This window comes from Lichenostomus cassidix, chromosome 1Aa, assembly GCF_008360975.1.
Source record: "Lichenostomus cassidix isolate B80296 chromosome 1Aa, HeHo_3.0, whole genome shotgun sequence".
Lineage (NCBI taxonomy): Eukaryota > Metazoa > Chordata > Aves > Passeriformes > Meliphagidae > Lichenostomus > Lichenostomus cassidix.
Window position 1 is genome coordinate 39,176,476 of NC_139480.1, and position 22,227 is coordinate 39,198,702.

The following is a 22,227-nucleotide window of genomic DNA, read 5'->3' on the forward strand; positions in this document are numbered from 1 at the left end:
TATAGGAGGATATTTATTGGTAAGCAGATAGAGGTTTTGAATAGAGAATGAGATATAAATCATCTCTCTTGTTTAGTATTTTGAATAAAAGAGTCTTGAGCTGGCTGGATTCTTAATTGCCCTAATAAAATAAATGCTAAATGAGTTAAGCTCAGTAGTAACAACAATGCATCTTTAAATAATTGCTTAAATACAAGTAACTAATTAAATTCTAGTCATCTTTTTGTATTAAGCAGGTCTCACACCTTCTCCCACTGCATGAATTTTAAATTCAAATCTTTGGATTTGTACAAACACTATAGGAGACAGATTTTTACAGTAATGAATTAGACTTAGAGACTGCTAATGGCTGGCACGAGTCCTTGCTGGGGTGGTTGAAAGGATAAATGCTGAAAGCTGCAGCATTTTTTTTTCCTAATCAAGCTGACAGACTTGAATTCATAAGCGAATACAATGTAAAAATGTTTTTTCCCTGTCAATTGTAAATACAAGAAATTTAAAGAGAAAGTGTATATTCATCTGTAAAATATTCTGTTGTCTGTCTTCAGCAAGGTGTTAGCAGAAAATGTTGTCAGTCAAAATATGTACAAGACAGTTGTGGGAGTGCCCTGTCCAGAAGCAGAAAATTGCTCACTCCTACCGACTTCTGTATTTATTGTTTATCTATGTCAGCAAAATTCATTCCAACATCTATATTAATATTTCATTATAAAAGGCCAGTTGGGGGTTCAGTTCTAAATTACTGGAGGATCCATTGTTTCAACAATAATGTTTGCAAGATTTTCATATTTCTTTTAAATTTTAATTATAACTCATCAAATCTTGACTGATTACTCCTGGGTTAGATTCAGAAGAATGTCACTGAAGAGTGTTTTAATTTAACGGAAATAGCACAATGTCTGTTTCTAATGTTTTAAAAGCCAATTTATATGGAAATTTTGCTCTAGAAGGAAGTCAATAGATATGTAGTTTTTTAACACCTCCTGTTAAAATTCAAAACTTGAATTAAAGCCGCACCAAAGCAATGCCATTTTTTCTGATTGCATTTTCACAGCCTTTTATTTGTACCCATTTTCTTCTGTTAAAATGTGGTTTTTATTAATCTTTTGTAGTCGAGCAATCAAGACAAACCAGGACCTTTTGCCTGAGACACCATGGATCCATATCTTCTACAATGACTTTTGGGGGACACTGCTTACTCACAGCGGGAGCCACAAGTCCTACAGACCTCTCTGCACACTTTCCTTCCGCATCAACCATGCTGTTGGGGGAATGGACCCATGGGGCTACCACCTGGTAAACGTCCTATTACATGCTGCAGTCACAGGCCTTTTCACAAACTTCTCCAGGATTCTGTTTGGCGATGGGTACTGGACCTTGATAGCAGGCCTGCTGTTTGCATCTCATCCCATCCACACGGAAGCTGTAGCAGGGATCGTCGGGAGGGCAGATATTGGAGCCTGCCTCTTCTTTCTGCTCTCCCTGATGTGTTACGTGAAGCACTGCTCTACCAGAGGTTCCTCGCCGACTACTTGGGGCTGGATCTTGGGAGCAGGGCTGTGTGCAGGATGCAGCATGCTGTGGAAGGAGCAAGGAGTGACCGTTCTGGCCATTTCAGCTGTGTACGATATCTTTGTGTTTCATCGACTGAAAATGCATCAGATCATTTCTGCTTTATACAAGGTGAGTCTTCTTGGCTGTAAGCTATTTGTGAGGCACCATTCACTGTTTAACAGGTGCTAAATGAGTTTTTGAATACACAATAATTCTTAGTAGTTTAGTCAATTCCTAAAAATAAGCACAGATGTTTAATGCAGAAAAAACACTTCAAGAGCTTTAGTATGTCTCCTTATATTTTGTTTAAGGAATGTATCATTAGCCCTTGCTATTACTTGATGCTGGGGGTGAGTTTTTTCCAATCACTTTCCTTACTTCCAGCAGCTCCCTCCTTCTGTTTACTGCCAAGCTCTGGATATCTGAGTCGAGCACTGGATGTCTGACTGCCTTCTGCAGAGAATTCATTCATGCTCTTATCCTCTTGTATCTTGCAAACTCAGCTTAGTTTGGTCAGGCGTGCAAGTGTGGCAGCTGATATCATCAGCTTTGCTCCCTGAGGCAAAGATAAAACTCTTATTGTTCTAGTTTAACAGAGATGCATGCGACTTGGGTGCATGCCTTTGGCATGTATTTTTTTCTTCCCCTACTAGGAGCTATGACTTAAATGTATTATTGCCTTAGTAAAATAAGTATTTCCTATTTTTTAACTTCTTGCCCAAGAACAAACACGTAAAATAAGCAAACAAACAAGCTCACCAAATCACTGTGTATTTTAGTGGTACTCAGAAACCCCAGTAAAATTCAAGTGTTCTTTACAGCAGTTGCTGTACGAATGAGTAAGCTGAGTATATGTAATTTTCTTTTCAGTGAAATGGCTGTCTTTCAGAAAAATACTGTCTTAACAAAAGGACAGTGTTGCATAGGGACATGTGTTGTCACATTTTTCAGTGAGACATAGATTGCAGAACCTATTTTGTTTTATTGCTTTTCTAGTTTGTCTCAAACACCTTGATTTGCAAATTTTGATTTCTCTTCCAAATGGGTTGAAAAGAAATTGTAGTTATTGATAAAGCTGTGATGATTTCTGTTTGTACAGATTATATAGCTGTAATATAAAAGGAAAGTAGTAGAGTAAACAAAAAAAAAAGCAACAAAAACCAAACACCTAATCACTGGTAGTTTCCACTTAAACTGCTCTGAGGTGTTGACTTAGTTATCATGCCCTTTTCTGATAAAATGGAAAAGGAAAGAATAACTTCATATATATATTTATGTACACATACACACACACACACATTTGGAACTTTTTTATTTATGTATAATGGAGTATGTAAGACCTCTGAATGTCAGCAGCCAAATACTGTATGGTACATTGTGCATCTAATGCTGAGCAGAAATAAAGAGTAAACTGATTAAAATGTTCTTTTATTTTTTTTTCCTTAAAGTGCATCTGTAACAGCAGGCTTTATGCTGAACGACACAAGATGAGATTTTTTTTCAGGTGCTTCAAGGAGTTCAGTTAATAACTCAAGTGTTATCCTATCCTGTGGGATTAAACAGTAATAAAAAACATTCATATGACAGAAAATTCTGAACATCTAGAAATTTTTTTATTATTCAACATTCATTGCACAAATCCAAAATCTTTGCAGATGTTTCCAATGGACTTGTAATTGGGAAAAGTTTGTTCTCACCTTTCTCCTCCTTTTCTACATCAGGGCCAGAATAAAATCGGTCCAGAAGAGACCTGAGTTACACACGTGAAATCCAAGCTTCCACATCCTAACTTTTTGAATACAAGGTCTCTCTTCCTAGGTGTGGAACTCTACATTTAGACATCTGGCTTGTGAGATTTTTTTTCACCCAGCATCAGAGTTGTCTTAGATGGAAAATCAGTGACTATGAAGATTTATTTTTTCCATCTGAAATGATAAAAATAATAATTCTGTGCTTTGTAGATTACAGACCTTTGTGAAGATTTTATTTTAGCTGGAGACAGTCTTGCAGGGAGAGTCTACATTGAATGAAAATATGAATATTTTGATTTATCGACCAGAAATGCATTTTCTAATTCACTAAATTACTAGGCTGCCTGTTTCTTGCACGTATGGTCCAGCTGAGTGCTGCTGGCAATTACAAAGAATTGTGTCCATGTGCCTATTCTGGAATTTGCTTTTTGTGTCTTCCCAGTGTAATATTGGAAGAGGGCAGCTTCAGAGAAAGGGGGAAAAAAAAGACATGAAAAAGGTCAGTCGAGAAAAAAGTTTTATAGGATTTTGTAGTGCATTGGAGGGCAAAAGTGAAGAATGGAGCCGAGGAAAAAAGGAAAATAATTTTTAAGTTGGTTAGCTCAAGTCTGTACTACCTAAGTAAGAAATAACTGAGTGCTTTGTAATAGAACAGTAGAAAGGTGCTACCCCTTTCAGTCTACCTAACCTTTAGCTCAGCCCTGTCCAGCTGAGCTGGTACAGCTGTTTGTTTCCTTGGCTGTGCTGCAGACTAACTGAGAGGAAATGAAGGTAAAAAAATTGCCTTTAAACACCACACACCTGCCTCATCCCAAATATCCCAGATACATCTTTTAGGAGTTATTTTAAACCTGAATCAGTTCAGTTGTATTCAGTCCTGGTCATTGCCCTACAAATAGGTGTACTGACAAACAGTGAGAGGAAAGGTGCAGTGTGGGCACAGAAATAAGGAATGGAGAGAGCTGGATTTGGGGGAGTGGGTGGTTAAGGACCTGGGCTGGTATGCTGCCAGGCTATGGATTTCAACTTCTATGAAATTTTTCAGAATATACCTCTGGGGAAACTGAGACATGATTATTTATATTTGAAGAATAGTAAAACTACTGACCATCTTTAGGATGGTCAGTAAAGTATGAACTGGTACCAGCAACTTGAAAAATGCTTCAGCTGATGGTAGGGTATGGTATTGAGGTGAAAAGCCTGTTTTTTTCCATTGTGTTCTTATCTTTGGGCCAAATATCCAGTGATATAGAATGATGATTACTATACAAGGCCAGTGATCATGTGCATCCTGATTTGTTACATCAAACACATGAAAACACCCCCGTGCAGTTTGAGTAGACTGGCAGGGCTTCTAAACCAGGTAGCTGCAAAGCTGGAGCACCAGCAGAGCAGACGAATGGTACCCCTTATTTAGAAGCCATTCTTGAGGCATCTTAAAAATTTATATTGTAGCCATTTACTAAATTATCCAGCTCTTTTCTCTGTCATCTGTGTATTGGTTATTCAGTAGAACTTGGCTGCTGATTTTTTTTCTTTTGCCAAGTCTTGTATTCCTGTCTGCCTGTGATGCTCTCACTCTGGCTGGAAAAGTTGTCAATCTGGAGCCCATTTCATTTGGTTAGTTCTATTTTACTCTGACTGGCTGACAAGAATGTATTCACTGTCTTTAAGTCAGAAGATTTTGATGGAATTGGACTTACTGCAGTCTTAAATGCGCTGTCTGAAATGAGAGTAATTAAAAAAGTGGTGTTCTGCTGGGGCAAAGCATTCCTTATGGAAGTAAGTTAGACTTTTGTTTTATTTTTCAGCTTACTAGACCTTGAGTCATTTCCAGTGTAAGTTGCATAGCAGGTATGCAGGTTGATTGAGCTGTCAGGTGTGATAGATATCAGATGATTGTACCTGTCAGCAGCTGGTCTTGTGCAAGTTAAAGCACCAGAGGTGTAGGACTGGGAGGGCCTTGAATATGGGAGAGAGCTATGAGCAAGTTGGTTATTATAGAAAATACACAAATATTGAGGCTTAATTGTTTTTGTATTTGCAATATTCAGCTTGAGTGCAGAAGCATTAATCAAGAGTCTTCTGTCCAATTAATACTACAAAGCTAGTACAAACCCTACTGTGCTGCCCTTTTTTCATCTCATGGGTTTTTTAGGTTTTCTTTTGTTTGCTTTGTTGTTTTGTTGGTTTTTAAGTGTGAATGGACCTGAATAACATTAGCAGTTAACAAGATGGGCAAATGCATTTAAAGCTCATTTTAAAAATAATGGTAATGATAAAGTATTTAAGCTCTGTGTCTTATGTATACAAACTGCCTTACAGAAATAACTAAACCAGATGTATGTTCTATTAATGTTCCAGTGCTACAATACAGTAACATGTTACCAGATTAACACATTGTTAGTTCAGGGGGTTTGTTATACTAAAATAAGGAAATGTATCATTTCCCATCCCTTACTTGATTAAAATCTCCCTCCGGGAGGTCAGTCTTGCATGTGGAATTAGTTATTGGTATCTATTGCTTAACATGAACCACAAATTGGATTGCAGGATGCATTATCTAGCCTCCTGTGCTATTATAACAGTATTGGTTTTGTAAAAGGAATTGCATTAGAGGCCTATATTTTTTTAAGGTAATGATATAAACCTGGGTCCTCTATGGATGACATGGTCAACCACCAAACCAAGTTGTATAAAACTTTACTTTCTTTTATGGTCTTGGAATAGTTTTAGTTGCGGGTGATATGCTGCTGGGCATTAGATAAAGCTACTGATTTTTGAGAACACTCTAAACTTCAAGTAGGCCACTTTCTGCATTCTTTAATCTCAGAAGCTGCTACTTTTAGAACTATTGTGCTTTGAAAAACAATGTCAAAATACTGCTGTTGATTTAAATTTACAGTTTTATCCTTCTCTTCTGAGGGGCTCTAAAGCCTTAGTGATGTAGTAGGCAGTGTTGATTATTGTTCATGTCTTCTCCATTTACAAGTTTTGCTATTTCACAGTAGTGTTTCATCATTATTTAAAATCTAAGCCAATGGTTTATTTTCGGCTTATTTTCCACCATCCGAGGAATTTTATTATGCTGAACTTACCCAGAGGTCTTGATATTTTGGCACATCTGATCAAAAACCTCTTATTTTGTACGTTATTTCTCTTTTGAGTGGGCATGGTCCAGTCTTGTCTCCATGTTTTTGAAGTATAGTATTTACAGTGTTTAGACTGTTAGGGTAGCAGCTACTCCCTTGCAGGGCAGACTTCATCCATGGAGTCAGATATTTAGTAAATATGCTTTTTGTAGGGACTGCTTTTATTCCAGATAAAAATAATAATATAGCTTCAAAATAATACAGCTTCAAAACATGACTTGACCTCTTGTGGGTTCATTTTGTCTTAACAAGAGCCACATATTCAAGTGCACTGAGCTGTTAAATATTGCATTTGTGGGCTGAAAACCTTTAGCATTTCAAGAACTACAGAAGAGATTGGGGGCTCCATTGCCAGCTGGGGCCCCATTTATCCCTGGCATCTCTCATTCTGCAGTAGTCAGCTGGGGGTTAACTTTGCTGTCTGCTTTAAGGCTGTACAAATCCCCGAAAATGCTGAGACGAATGTGCTTGCACATACATTGCTCATATTTGTGATGAGCCAGCCTGGTATTTTTCTCTTCACTCTGCTGGATGGCAGCAGCATGAGGCTTGTGTGGTCTTGACCATCGCTCCCCCTCCCCCCAGCAGATATTTCCTAGACAAAAGAAGCTTTTTCCCATTTACTGCTCCCTTGACAATTTCAAGTAGCTAATACTGCTGTTTCCTGTAGTTCCCACAGCTCCTCGCTGCTTTTCTCTTTGATCCTGAAATAAGAAAAGCAAGATTGGCCTCCGCTATCTTCTCAGAGATATTGATCTCCTGCAGGTCCCTGTGATGTCGGTGGAGTGGTACTGAATTGGGCATCAATATGTATAAATAGCTGTTGTTTCCTGAAAATATTTTTGTGGGGTGATTTAAACCACTGGAACAGATCATATATGACAGAAATATAGCATCCTAAGGCAAATTTATCAATGTTGTATCCTTTTAAAAATGAGGAATCACAAGCTGTTTTGCTGAAGTCGCTGATGCTGGCATAATATGGATTATATTTTAATATTAAATCTGTAATGTCTTTATTGGAATTGCTACTAAAATCTCCATTACTTTTATCTATCCACTTGAAGTCTACCGTAATATTTAAGAGCCTATATTTCAGAATGCCTCTCTAGAAAGATGAAAAAGGCGAAGTCTTCTTTAATAAATGAGTAAGTAAATAAAAGAGGGAACGCTTTTCATATTTACAGGAACTGTGGAGAACCTTCAATTTAACAGAGAGTTTAGTTTGCCAGAGAAAGGTTGTCTTCAGTCCTGCGTATGATTTATACTGAGTGGTAGCACACAAATTATGCTGTGTTGTTCCATTCTTCCCTGTTGTGGTTTAACCTCAGCTGGCAAATCAGCCCCACACAGCTGCTTGCTCACTCCCTCCCAGTAAGACAAGGAAGGGGAGAACTCAGAGACGGAGTTAAAAGTAGTAAAGCAAAAGCTATGTATGCGAACAAAGCAAGGAATTAATTCACTGATTCCCATGGGCAGGCAGGTGTTCAGCTGTGTCCCGGAGAGCAGGGCTCTATCATGCATTGCAGTTACTTGGGAAGACAAATACCATCACTCTGAATGTCTGCCCCCTCCTGCTTCTTCTTCCTTCAGCTTTATGTGCTGAGCATGGCACGATATGTCTGGAATATCCCTATGGTCAACTGTCCTGGCTGTGCCCTGTCCCAGCTCCTTGTGCACCCCCAGTCCCCTCCTTGGTGGGGCAGTGTGAGGGGCAGGAAAGTCCTTGACTCTGTGTGAGCACTGCTCAGCAATAGCTAGAACATGCCTGTGACGTCAACACTGTTTCCAGGACAAATCCAAAACTTAGCCCCATTCTAACTAGTATGAAGAAAATTAACTTTATCTCAGCCAAAATCAGCATATTCTCCCTGGTTTATAAGGGATCTCTTTAAGAGGCACAAGGTGAGAAGGTTTCCACAGGCTTTGCATTGTTTTTCTTAGCACTTATTTTTCATTCTGAGGTTACATGCCAATTACTGACATCAAGAACAGCATGACTTTTTCATGGTGGCTTTTATTTACAGGGTATTGGGGGGCTTGCTACTTTCCACTCTACGAAGCCTTTGCAAATAATATCAATCAGAAAATGTTATTCTCGTAATTTTTAATGTGTTCAAAATATTTGAGGAACCAATTGAAAGCACCAAGCTTATCATAGTGACTAACAACTGTTTCACTACGATAAAGGCATGTTTACAGATATAGGTTTATTAGGCATGTTTACAGATGTAGGTTTTTCTTCATCTTTGTGATTAGTTAGCTCCCTAATTAAAGAAGCTCTGTAAAACTGTCTTTCCAGAAGCTGGCAATTTTCCTGTTCAAAATATCAGTATTAAAAACCAGTTAAATTTCATGCTTTTTGGTACACTTATTCAATGTTTAATACGTTTAATAATTAAATGTATTTTATGCTGAGAATAAGGGGAGTTGGGTGCCTGCAAACTTTGAGGGATAAGAAATATATGCAGCTTTGGCCAGTGTTCAGTTTACCATTTGTTCACTACCTAGAAAGCCATGTTCCTTTCCCCTCTGGCTTTGCTTCTCCCATGTGTCAGTTGTCTGGGTACTGGCCACAAAATGGGAAAAACACCATACAGTGCTAAAGCTCAGTGGTGTTTTAATGAGTTAAATGTTTCCTGGTGTAATTCTTTTCATGCAGATTTGCCTCAGGAATTATGCCTTTCTGCTTAAACCTGGTTTAGTGCTGTGGTTAAAATGCATGCATTCATGGTTGTACTCATCAAGTATGGATTGTGTTTGTTCAATGCCACACAGAAAGTTTATACTTGAGCTTGTGTGTTCAATCAAGAGAACTTTACACTGGACTCCCAGTGTCCTATTTAGACACCTGAATGTCCTGGTTTGATGAAGTGCTGCATGCTTGTAGCTCCTGGTGAGCTTTACCTAATGAACCCATTGGACTTGGTCAATCATAGCTAAATAGCAAGTTAAACCTTTTGCTCCCAGAAGTCAGGGCATACAGTAAGAGTGGCAGAAGAGGGAAAACCTGGAAGTATGTCCTCAATCAGAATCAAATAGATTAGGGGGCAGGTGCAGCTTCTGGATGTTCCAAGTTCTGACTCCCAGCAGTTTGTTACAGCACCTTTGGGAAAGATAAGGCTGCCAAGAGTGTGAAGATCAGGATCCTGATTTTTTGAGCATCTTAACGGTTGTCATCTAAGTTTCAGCACTGCAGTCCTCTGACAGCATTGCCTGAGTCTATTCGATAGAACTGCATTCTCATTGGTGTTCCTAGAGTCCTACCCAAGAGAGGGCTGTTCCTGGTACGTGAGCATGAGCTCCGATTCCCAGCCTGGGAGAACTTGTTTTGAAGGAGCAGAAACATACACAAACCCTGAGCCGCAACGGAGACTTTTCTTGGTATTAGGTTTAATTTTGAATTTTCTGGCTTAGGCTCAGTGTTATTTAAATTGTAATGATTTAATGATTGCATACATGCTTTTTCTAAGTGAGTGATTCTAAACATTAACCTTTGTAGAAAGTTACAGTATTAAAAACGGGGGAAATACAAGTGTATGAGATTTAAAGTAGAAACAGCCAGTTGTGATAGAAGACAGCAAACACTTTTTGACATATTTACTGGAGGAACTGAACAATATTTTGTACCTATGCATGTATTTCTTTTTCCAGCTGCAATATAGATTAGGTATGGGGAGAGAAGGAAACCCATGCTTGCAATTTTTTAACTGTCTTTATGGGTCAGTTATTACGAGAATTTCTAGCCTCACTAACCTTGAATGTCACTTAGAAAAGAGAAGAATCTCTTAATGCTGTGGATAGTCCACCCTGGGAGAAAGGGAAAACAAAATATGTTTTATTCCTGAGTTTCTAGGAAACTTAATTGAAAATGCACATGCAGAAATTATGTTAAAATTATCCAGAAGCTTTTGGGGGAAGGGAGAATTTTTGTACTTGGCTCTTAAATGTCAGGTAGAACATATGTACCTTTTTATGATCAGAATGGTAAGACTTGCGAACGCATACACAGATTGTTTTTGAGGCTGTAGATTTGATTAGGCTGTGCAAAAGTCAGAGCTTCTGTTGCATTTAATCACCAAAATCTTGTTTTTCTCCTTGACAATAAAATATGGAAATAAATTCCCATAGTAACGAAGTTTTTAAAGTGAATGTAGGGACATATTGAGTTAATAAAGGCAATGAGGGAGCAAGGGAAGATTGAGGGCAGAATTGTACCGAGTCTCTGTAAATTCTTCCTCTCCCTGACAACAGGACTTTGGGGGTTATGGATAAATTTTTTGCATGTTTTAGTATGCATGTTTTAAAAGTATCCTGGGTGACTTGTACTGCTGTGGAGTACAGTGAAGGCCGCATCAACAGCAGTGTTCATTTAGTAGGGATTGTGAGATTATAGTTTATTCTTAAAATATACATTTATTGTCATTTTATCTCTTTACTTGGAAACTTTCTCTTTAAAACATTATTAGAAGTAGCAAAACATCACCATAAAATAGCTCTCACAAGTCTGAAACCATAAGCAATTTTTTTAAAACAGAACCAATTTTTTTAAATTTAACTCTTGCTTCTTTGGACTACTTAATATATATAATTTTTGGCTACTTGTAATTTGATATCTGTGGAAAGTCAGCATTAGCAATTTCATAGAGAGATTTTTCTTTGTTTATTTGTTTGTTTAAATAATTACATTTTTACCTCTTCTGATCTGAGCCGTTAGCCAAGAACTTGACAGTTCATGGGTAATTCTGGTTGAGAATATGGATTGAAAAATACCAGGTTCCGTGATTATGCAATCCTGTTTAGTTACAAAGACAATCCCAAGGATAATTTCTTCCAAAACAAAAAGCACCAAACTATGTATCTTTATCCCAGTTTTAAACCCCTTTCAGCTAGAAGATACCTGTATAATATATATTTTTACCTTGCTTCCTTTGCTCCTCCTCTGATCTCTTAACTGATTCCATATAAAAATGCCATACCAACCCAACCCTCCTCATGCCAAGCTAGAAAAGAAGAAAAATTTCCCCAAAAAAACCAAATAAAAAAATTCCCTTAAAACAAACCCCCCCCCCAACCATAGCCCCTTCATGCATCTTTGTTCTGATAGTGAGATTTTTGCGTGGAAGAGGACAATTAATTATTTCAGTCAACTTCTGTAAAAGCTGGCTAACTTAAGGGACCTTGGTACAGACTGCAAAAATGGATTTAAAACTAAGGTGAGTGGGTAGGGTCCTTGTCTGCCTCATACTAGACTGATATTAGTGCACAAAGTTTGAGGCTGGCCAGAAAGATACATATATGCTGATTTTATAATTTGACCTATTTATGTACCTAAATATTTAATACCTAAGTATTTATGAGCCCTCCTTTTATCAAGACACCTTGTATCAAAATAAGCTAGCACTATCGTGTATTCAGGCCTTTCAAAATCAGAAGGAGGTGTTAGTAATTTAGCGGTAAACTTCAGAAAGTTTTAATTTGCTTTCTGTTTTGCCAATTTACAGAATAAATCTTTTTAGGATTTCATCTCTAATACTGAAATTTGAAAAAGGGGAAGAAAAATTCCTTCCTTGCTCAAAATTGTGCTTCTTACTCGATGTTAAGATACTTTCAGATAAAACTATGTCCTGGCTGCAATTGTGGCAAAGTACTTGATATCTAGATTCCCACTTTATACCTGCAGTTACACTTTGGGTACTATACATAACCCATATTTTTGAGGGAAAAAAATGAAGAGCAAGCACAATTAATATCTCTTTATATTTTAATTACTGGCTCAATAGCTCAGTGTTGATATATTTTGAAGATGTGATTTCTAAATGCAACTTTGACAGATTTGAAAGAGGTATGTTTTTTAATTTTCGGTCTAGAAAAGTGTTTGCACTCCAACATAGACCACCATATATATGGTACTATATTAGCTCTAGATCCTGTCAAATTACCATTTCCGCCTTGGCACTGCCCTGCTCATGGTATAGCGTTTGTCAGCAATCTGTGGTTGCACAGTAGTGCAAAAGGTTGATGTGCCTTTGTGCTCTCAGGTTTGTCTCCAAGGCTCTGAAACACCCAGATGGCTCCTCTGTGCTCTGATAATCTGGTAATTACCCCGGCATTGTCAGGTGAAATACTGAAGATACACATGTCAGTGTAGCTTCTTCACTATTATCTGCCTTATTCATATTTGTGACTGCAAATCTAAACCCAGTAAGGAGGTGATATGTTTGTGTAATAGCTACATGGCATAGATATCTCCTTCAAGTTCAGCTCGGTTTTCTACTGAAAATGAATTCAGTCTGAAACTAAAACCTTATTCTGAAGCAGCAGAGATTTATTAGTAGGTTTATCAATGAAGACAGTGCCCTTTGACTTAGTCCTTATTGCTCAGTGTTTTTAGCTTCAGGTCTATACCAATCCTACTTAAAATGTTTGGTTTTCCCCCTGTGAGATTAGAATGAAAGAATTATATTGCCTGCTTAAATCCAACTCTTTTGAACGATCTACTGAAATTATAAGGAAAAAAAGGGAGAAATTAGTAAAGATGGAAAAAAAAGAATTCATTGAAAAGTTGAGTGTATGAAAATTTGGGGACCTATGCAGGTCAAATATTCCTATATTAATCAGCAGAATTGTTCTTATCAGCCAGATGTAGCTTCTGTGCTCTGTCCTAATTGTATGCAGTGTTTGTACTTTTTCTTACAAGTTTTGGCAGAGTAACAAAAAGCAAAATTTTGTGAAATCTTATTTGATATGTGACCTTCCATTCTGTGGCATTGGTGGTTAGCAACCAATGTACTGCCTCAGTGGGGCAATAAATCCATGTTTTAATACAGTTATTTGTTTTGCTTGTAGTGTAGCAGACAGCTTCATACCCTCAGGGGGAGCTTTATAAGTTCGTCTGTCAGATGCTCTGCTTTGCTATTTCATCCTCTGGGCATGGTTACAGTATTTTGATTAAATGTTATATTATTGTGATACACAAATAATTTCAAATGCTAATATTTTTTTCTCGAAAAAGGTGTTTAAAAGAGCCCCAAACATAAATTTCTGAAAATGCAGGCTTAACCTTTTTGTGAGTCCCAAAAGGCATGTTGCTTTTCACATCAACAGATGTCTTCCAAGCCTGTCAACATGAAGTGGTGCAGTTAAAATGCCTCCAAAGTTTTCTAACTAGAAATACTGGAAGTCTTTTTAAAGTAACTAATTTTTCTGTGCATTAAAGGAAATAAGTAATTTTTTTCCCTCATTCCCCACCCTCCCCCTTTGATAATGTCAGTAGCTGTGGAAATTTAAATCTATGATGTTGTCTACACAGTTTTTTTGGTAAGCTGATCTATTCTGCCATTAGCTGGCTGGTACAGCCAATTGTGAATTGCATAGGCTGCTTGCAGGAATACAAAGTCCTCGTGAAAACCTACTTAGGTGTAAGTGCTCTGGCAGCCAGCAGGGCCAGCCCTGTCCTGGGGAGCATCAGGCACAGCATTGTCAGCTGGGCAAGGGAGGGGATTGTCCTGCTCTGCTCTGCACTGAGCTGGGGCAGCCTCACCTTGAGTGCTGGGGGCAGTTTTGGGTGCCACAGTGTAGGAAAGACATTAAACTATTAGAGAGTGTCCAAAGGAGAGCCTTGAGGGGAACCCATATGAGGAGCAGCTGAGGCCACTTGATCTGTTGAGCCTGGAGAAGAGGAGACTGAGGGGAGACCTCACTACAGTCTAGAATTTCCTTGTGAGGGGAAGAGAGGGGACAGGCACTGATCTCTACTCTCTAGCGACCAGTGACAGAACCTTAGGGAATGGCCTGAAGTTGTGCTGGGGAGGTTTAGGTTGGATATTAGGAAAAGTTTATCAGCCAGAGGGTGGTTGGGCACTGGAACAGTTCCCCAGGGCAGTGGTCACAGCACCAAGCTGACAGAATTCAAGAAGTATTTGCACAGTGCTCTTCGGTACATGGTGTGACTCTTGAGGATGATTCTGTGCAGGGCTAAGAGGTGATCCTGATGATCCTTGTGGGTCCCTTCAAACTCAGCATATTCTGTGATTCTGTATGCTTTTACTAGGACAGAAGATCTGAAAAGAGTGGGTTTTTTTGGTTTTGACATACTAGACTCTACCCCTGTGCCTCTTAGCACCTTGCCCATCTGCTGCAACTTTTATGCTGCCAAATGTTTCTTTAATAGGTGCTCTGTTGTGCTCAAATACACTTTTGGAACTGGAAGGATTGACCTAATTTTAATGATATGCAATTTCAAAGTGGCTTTAAGAAATCAGAGTGATTTGCTTCTAAGAAATTGTAATCTAAAACTAATGATCACAGATGTTCGCTCAGGTAGAAGAAATAATTACCATACCTAAAGTCAGGATGCAGCTTTGCCCTTCCTATCTTCCACTTAACATTTCAAAGTATTGCTTACTTATGCTATTAGCTGTTACTTCAGAAGACTGCCCTTGGGATTGCATTAAAGAGGGTTTATAGTTCTGTATTCTACGAGGATATATGCAACCATTTAGGAACTATTACCAGAAATGGATTAGAAATGTAGATATGAAAATTTGTTTGAAGAAAGTGCTAGTTAACGCTGGGGATTTGTTTGAAAAAGGGACAACTGTGTAAGGAAATTCTGGGTAGTGATGTTGCAAAATACAAACCAGAATTAGAAGAGGAATAATTCGAAGATTCTAATTGTGAAATTGTGTCCTGCCATATCTTCCTAAAGATAAGGATCAGTGAATTTAACCTGCATGTCTGGTTGCTGTAGTAGGAGAGAAACTGTCATTGAAATAGATTCTGTGGGCTGTGTTACTCTGCCAGAATGCAAGAGGAAGTTATTTCTTGCTATATAACATTTTAGTATTAAAAGCCAAAACTTTTGTTCAGAATTTTGTCCATTTAAAATAATTATGGGTAAAAAAAGTTAGAAACCATACAAAAGCAGTATAAAATCATGGGCTAGATACTTTTCTGTTAATAAGGGAAGCTAGAAAATGCAAGATTAGCATAATGGTGACAGAGTTGACTGAGTTGACTGTTAATTTATAATAATTGAAAAATATAAATATAATGCTTGAAGAGAATATTTTTTCATGTTTTCTAGCAATGAGAACCTGAAAAAAGAATTAATTTCTCTGAGACCAGGTTGTGGAAATATTCCTTCAAGTTAAGATGGAAGTGTTTTATATTGTGTGAACAGAGTCAGATTGGAAAGGTTTATCATCAGGAGGAAAAAAAAATAGATAAATTGTGGAAGTGGAATGTATTCCTAATTCACAGTCTGATATCTTAGGATCTTGTCTTTACCTTCATGTTTTGTCAGAAGAAAGATGTCCTATAAAAATGCAAATCTTAAGGAAGGAGAGGTGAAAATACAAGACATGTCAGTTCAAAGTCTGCCATAAACACACAAAAGATCAGGCCAAGATGTGAATAAGACTTTTATTTAACTAGTTTCTGCAAAATAGCCCTTTGCTTTAGAAGAACAATGTCATACAGACCAAACCTAAACATAATTAATTTATACATGCCAAATTTTCTGTAATTACATGTAAATTTGCTGTAGAAGGATTTCTTTTAGGAAAGACAAAAACTAATTGCCCTCATGTTAGCTCCGTACTTTCCCAAGGCCCCAACTCTTTATTCTTGTTTTAATTTATTCAATGATAACCTGAAGACAAAAAGTGTGAAGTCTTATCTAAAATTATAATCTTTAAAATTCCAGCAAGGAAAAGAAGTAGGAAAAAATTGCTGAACTGGAAAGACCTGGTAATTGCCACATATCTCTGTCAACCATGAGAAGAGTTAGTTACTTTGTCAGTGTGATGGAATGGTGTGTATGTTCTCTCTAGGTCTAGTAGAGTTTTTTATTACAAAGAAGGATTTTAAAATGTATTTGACCAATCTTACTTTATACTGTCAAGTATTATTTAGGGAAATGTTAAACAACAGCTGATTAGAAAGCCTAGACAACTGAGTGACAGCAGATTTTTTTTGAGTTCATGGGATAAGCTGAAGAGCTTTCAGCATATTTTAATGTTTTATTGTGTATCTCTGGATATTACTAACCACTCAGAAAGTTATGCTGTCATGTCTCTCTCCTGTCAAGAAAATCATCATAAAAATATGTGTGAAGCACCAGGAGTTTCTCACTTCCTCCACCCGTCAATCCTAAAAGGGAAAATATCTTCCCTCAAAATTAGTGAATGTTATGATACATTTTTACAGAAAGCTGAAGTCCCCTGCCTTCTGTTTTATGAACAACATTTTGTATGATACCGCTTCAAACCAGACTTGTCAGTCTGAAGGTAACATCATTAATGGAAGTTGATCAGTCACTATATTTATAATGCAGCCTTCAGACCCCAGGGCACTTCTCAATTAGTAAGCAGGAGTAAAGCTTGTTGGGATCTGCATCACTGAGCTAGCTTAAGGAAAACTCAATGGGAAAAGATAAGTCTTAAGCTGACAATTCTAGTGTCTAATCCGCAAGTGGACACATGTCTGCTGGTAGCACATTTCAGGCACGAACCAGGCAAATGCCATCCTGTCAGCCCAGCACTGTAAAGGGCACCAGGATGTCTGTCACAGTCATTGGGGGCTCCAGGAGTCAAGGGAAGGGACTGGTTTATCTGCGTAATTCCTTGTGTGGAGGGGCCAGGGGACAACACATTTTGGAGCTTGCTTCAAAGATACAAGGACCTGACTTGTCCCAAGTACAGGAAGCACATAATTTGTTATGACTTGGAAAAATAGAAATATATCAAATCCCATGTTTGGCAATTGCAGGTGATTAGCATAACTGTGTTTCCTTCTGAGTATCTCCCTTTTCTAATTCTTCAAGTTCTGTTTTGTATTCCAGAAGGAATTTAATTTCAAAACTTTTCCTGGTAAAACTTGAACCTTGGCTTTTTTAGCCATCTCAACCTCTCCCTACCTATTCAACAAAATAACATTGTTAATACTTTCCTCCCAGTATCCTCCTAAAGTGGCCTCAACAAACATGATTCTAGTTCCGAGCTTATTGCTAGAGTTTATAGCCTAGCTGTAAACGTTGTTTAGGTCAAAATTTAGCACAGAGCATAAAGTGATGGAAAACAGGTTTAGTATTCCTGAACTACAGATAAAATTTGCCAATTGTCTATCTCACAGAGGATCTTTAGCAAATTAACAGTCTCTGGACAGTGTTGTCTCAGAAACTAGTTTTAGTGTAAGCTTATTTTAAAAGACACACAGATTGCATTAATATGCTTGGTATTTCTGTCCATCTTTTTACTTATTTACTTTAGTGCCTGTCAGTCTAGGAGAAGCCAATTTGACAGAGGAGCAGTGTTCTCAAAGGTGAAGCACTTACAAGCTTCGTTAAAATTGTAACAGGAATAGAAAAGAGACAAGTTTCCCCGAGAGAAAACAATTCAGGAGCAGCTTTTTAGGTACTGAAAATCCAAGCACCAGCAACACATTCTGAGTTCAGACAAACTGCATTGCATCAGGCATGCAGTCTCTTGCCATGGTATGTGCATTCAGGGGAAAGCAGGCTTCATTAAAGCTAATGTTTGCAAACTAATTGTGTGTAGATGGCTTACAGTTTTTTTGTTTGTTTCTTTCTCACTCCTCCAGAAATACATATGTTTTTGTGGAATGCTGATACATATTCCTACTCTCCAAGGGCAGAAGGAGGTAGAAGTAGGGAGGTATTCCTTTGAAACATCTGAATTGAAAACTGATCATCATCACTGATATGCAAACTCTTCTTAATTCAAAATATTCAGATACAAATAATAGAATAGGGTTTGTCAGAAGGTGTGTTTTCAGTCTGATTTTTTTTTTTTAAATTTTTCAAGGCATGCTCCAATTGCTATGAAACCAGTCCTCTCCATATAGACTTGTGCTCACCATGACCCAAATCATGTTGTATTCTCTTATAATTTGCATTCTCTTGATTTTGCATGAGAATTCCAAACCAATAGTCTGTGTACAGTTTTTGGGAAAGTTTGGATCCTATGTACATGAAAGTTCATTTTATACAGTATGAAGAGAAATGCTCATCAATTAACATTTGCCCAGAAGAAAGAAAGATTGCCCAGTTTGTGGCCAAAGTTTTAAATACTTAAAGTAGCTATTAAAAATGTTCTTTAGGTTTTCTAGTATTTAGAAATCACTGTCAAGTAGAGATACTTAACCTTTTGTTTGTCACAGAGTCACTTAATCCTTTGGTTTTGCCAGCCTGCTTAAAAATATTACCAAGATGATAATTAGCAATTGTTTTCCCCCTCTTTTTTTCTTCATTGTAATGTTTAGTATAGAATGTTCTCTGTGGCTACTTGATCAAAGTTCTGAATTCCTTATAATTTTTCGAAAGCTACTTCAGAGCTTTCAAAGAAAAATTGTTTCTTTTTGCTGTAAAAATAAAATAATTGGTTGTAGTTGCAGGAAATGATTCTTGAAAATGGTTAGCAGCTTTTAAAATGCTTTAATATTTTAAAATAATATGTTTCATTTTGCTTTGTTTTCCTAATAGTTATAGAAACATTTGTCAGTTCTAGAAAATACGACTAGGAGAGGGCAAAATAATGTGACTACTATTCTTGTAGCTGGTTGGCACAGAATTTTACCGGTAAAAAGAATGTTTATGTCACAGGGCAGTACTTCAAAGTGTAGATTTTGCCCTGGGGCATCTGACAATATTTGCCTTTTCCCCTCTTTTCTTTAGTATCTCTGTTAAAATACTTTCCATGTGCTGTGTTTACCAACATGCATTAAACTGCTGTGGCAAGATGAGAAGGATTTTTAAGAGTGTCAGGTTCTGTCAACTTATTTTTATCCTAAACAAGTTCATTATTCTGTTTAGATTCTTTTTCTGTGGATTAGGAATAATAATAGTAGACTCTTTCAATGATTTCCCCAAGTAGCTATCCTCTAAAAGGCTTAGCTTCTAGTCTGGTTTGCTATAAGTTTATTGATACATTGGAAGTAGCACAGTTAAACAGCTCACAAGAATTCAGGGTGAGGAACAGAAAGGAATGGCATTGTCTGTAAATGGTAATTATGGTGTAAATTCCTCTTCCTTGAAGGACGTACTCTATTTGTGGTTTCAGGTTTCAAGTATGAATGAAGTCCTTTTATAAAGTTTCTAAGAGACCAGCAATTTTAGAAGTCATCTCTTTTGTCTGTGAGATTCCTTTACTAAGAAATTTTCCAAATAGTACTTAATCAGAAAAAAAAGATATATGGAATATTCAGTCTTAAAATTTTGAAGATGAATTTGTGTCAAGAAAAGGACTTGTGTTGGAAGAATTTCAGACTATGGTGATTTTGTCTAGTGGTAAAATGGAAACTTTTCAATTTGTAATTTTACACTCTAAATTAGACTCCATTATAAGAGTTGCTTAGTAACTTTTCTCATCTACCTCCTTCAGAGCACACTAAGCCTTCATTCCTTCAAGGGGAATGCCAGTTAAAATATGGGGTAGATCTTCCCCTTCTTTTATGTAGGTTAATTTTACCAGATCCCAATCAGTTTTGTCAAATTGTATAATTTACAATAACCACAAAGAAAGCAGTGTAAAGGTTGGAAATATGTTGGTTGTTAGGGAAATGTGATCTGCATATATATATATCGTAGTTTTTGGAGGAAATATCTGTACTGTTCAGTGGTAAGTTTCTTCATTCATGCTTTCTCTGCTGCACTGGCCACCATAGTGTGATGAAAACCTCTCCTATCTCCATGCTTCTGTCAACAGAAGTCTTGCAGTTATTCATCAACAGTTCACTCTTTGCTGCAGCTAAGTTAGTTTGGCACAGCAGAGGTTTTCTCTTAAAGAGGTTTTTTTTTTCCACCTGTACAGCTTCTTTGCTGGTGTGCAAATCTGGGGCCTCACGTGGACCATGCTTGCCTATTATGCCAGATGTGCAATCCATTAGGAACTTGCACTGGAACACTTCACACATACTTAACAAAAGATTTCTATAAAATAGCACGACTGTTGGCCACCTGGGACAAGGCAAAAATCCAAGCTGGTGCCCAAAGCAAAAGGTCAGATTCCACAAAATTGCCCTGTGCCTCCCCTGTTGCTTCCCTCCTCCTGCTCTCTGTATGAGTGCTGCACCTGATAAAGCACCACCCAGCACTTCCCAGCAGGGTCATGAATCCTGGAACCTTATCTGGCTATGATTGACAACTTGATGGAAGTGCCTCAGCTCAGCCATGATGGCCAAACCAGGCAGAATTCCCACTAGACATATTTATCTAGGAATTAATACAATTACTTTAATCCATTGGACAAGTTGTCTAATCTCACAGGTCAACAGAGAAGAAGGTGTTTTTAAGAATGTCAGTGTTGGCAATGGAATTAACACATACTGATGGTTTTCAGTCATTGTGGAAAAATTGTATGGGGTCAGACAATCACTTCCTAAATAATTTCTGAAATTTGTTAATCTTCTTTAGGTTTTCATACAAGACTGTGTTTAATGTGTACAAAGTGCTTGTTACATGATGTAGGAAAGAGTATGTCCACCATTGCTTTAAGTTATTCATGAAAGTATTTCCTTGATAGTAGGGTCTTACGATAAATTTTGGGAAGGTAGCAGCATTTTGCACAAGTTCTTTCTAGTTGCCCACTGGCTGTACAAAATGGGATCTAAGATGCACATGAGAAGGTAAGAAAAGCTAAGCTGATTCCTAAAAGACGCATTACATTCCCAGATATATATGTTACACTTTCCAGGCTCATATTCGTATTTTAACTTTGTTTCCAGGGTAAAGTATTGTGTGAGTTTTCTCTGAGCAGTGCTCCATGTCCAAGTACCATGTGCACATCTCTGTCTAGTGTTTTCATGTTAAGCATATGTTTTGTTTGTTTGTTTTTCACTAAATTTCTCTTTGTGTTCTTCACTGTGTGTTTCATTTTCTAGATGCAGTGGAGGAATGTGGGAGACCTTTGAGATATATTGGGTGAATTATGGGATTCTTCTGACTTTTCAGTTGCTCACATCCTTGTAATATCTTCCTTTTTATGGGAAGTACTGTCAAAAAGGTGTGGTTATGGCTGTGAAAACAGCAATTAGACATATCCAGTAATGCTTTTTCTTTTTCATTCCCTTTACAGTTCAAGTACAGACCAGTGAAGGCTTAGGGGAAATTTTGGACTTCAGATAACATAAGGATGATTAGCCAACCAAAAATATCTCCGAGTAGCTTCCTTCATTCTTCATTTGTATATCCACCCCAAAAGCTAAGCCTGGATTTCTCAAAGCTGTTTTAACCCTCTTTAGACTCTGCTGGAAACTTCAGGCTTATCCCTAAGCAGTTAATGTTAATGAAACAATGAAGGTTGTTAACTGACAAAAGCAGATCAGTTTGTGTAAGCTGATGGTTATTGTCAGTTGGAAACTATCATGGTTAGATGAAGAACAGTTGTTTTATTCAGCCAAACACATTTACAATTACAATGGTAAAAACCCCAAATCACTGAAATTCCCCAAATCGATGAAAGAAATTGTAGTCTCTTTAGGTGTTGTGGAGATTGTCTGTATGCCTTGCAGAATTGGAGAGCTCTTAAATAGTTATTCTAGCAGCTCATCCAGCTGGGTCCCTGCTAATTCACTGTATGTGTGCTCTTACTGCCATTTGTATCTGACATTGCTCTTCAGTCTAAACTAGTGTAATCTATCAAAAATGTCACTGTGCTGAACACCTCACCTTTAGTCCACTTGCCAGCTCAGTTTTTTTCAGGGAGTGTTGTTTCACTGTCACACACATGCTTTGCAAGGCTCATTCTGCC

At 37.6% G+C, this 22,227-nt stretch overlaps 1 protein-coding gene across 1 annotated transcript in view; it reads left to right on the forward strand.

Annotated features, from left to right (window-relative positions):
* Positions 1 to 22,227, forward strand: part of TMTC2 (transmembrane O-mannosyltransferase targeting cadherins 2) — a 240,517-nt gene that overhangs the window by 100,847 nt on the left and 117,443 nt on the right. Inside the window, exon 2 of the mRNA XM_085045973.1 lies at positions 1,113 to 1,683. Within this exon, the coding sequence (XP_084902099.1) occupies positions 1,113 to 1,683 (571 nt within the window). The remainder of the gene's footprint in view (positions 1 to 1,112; positions 1,684 to 22,227) is intronic.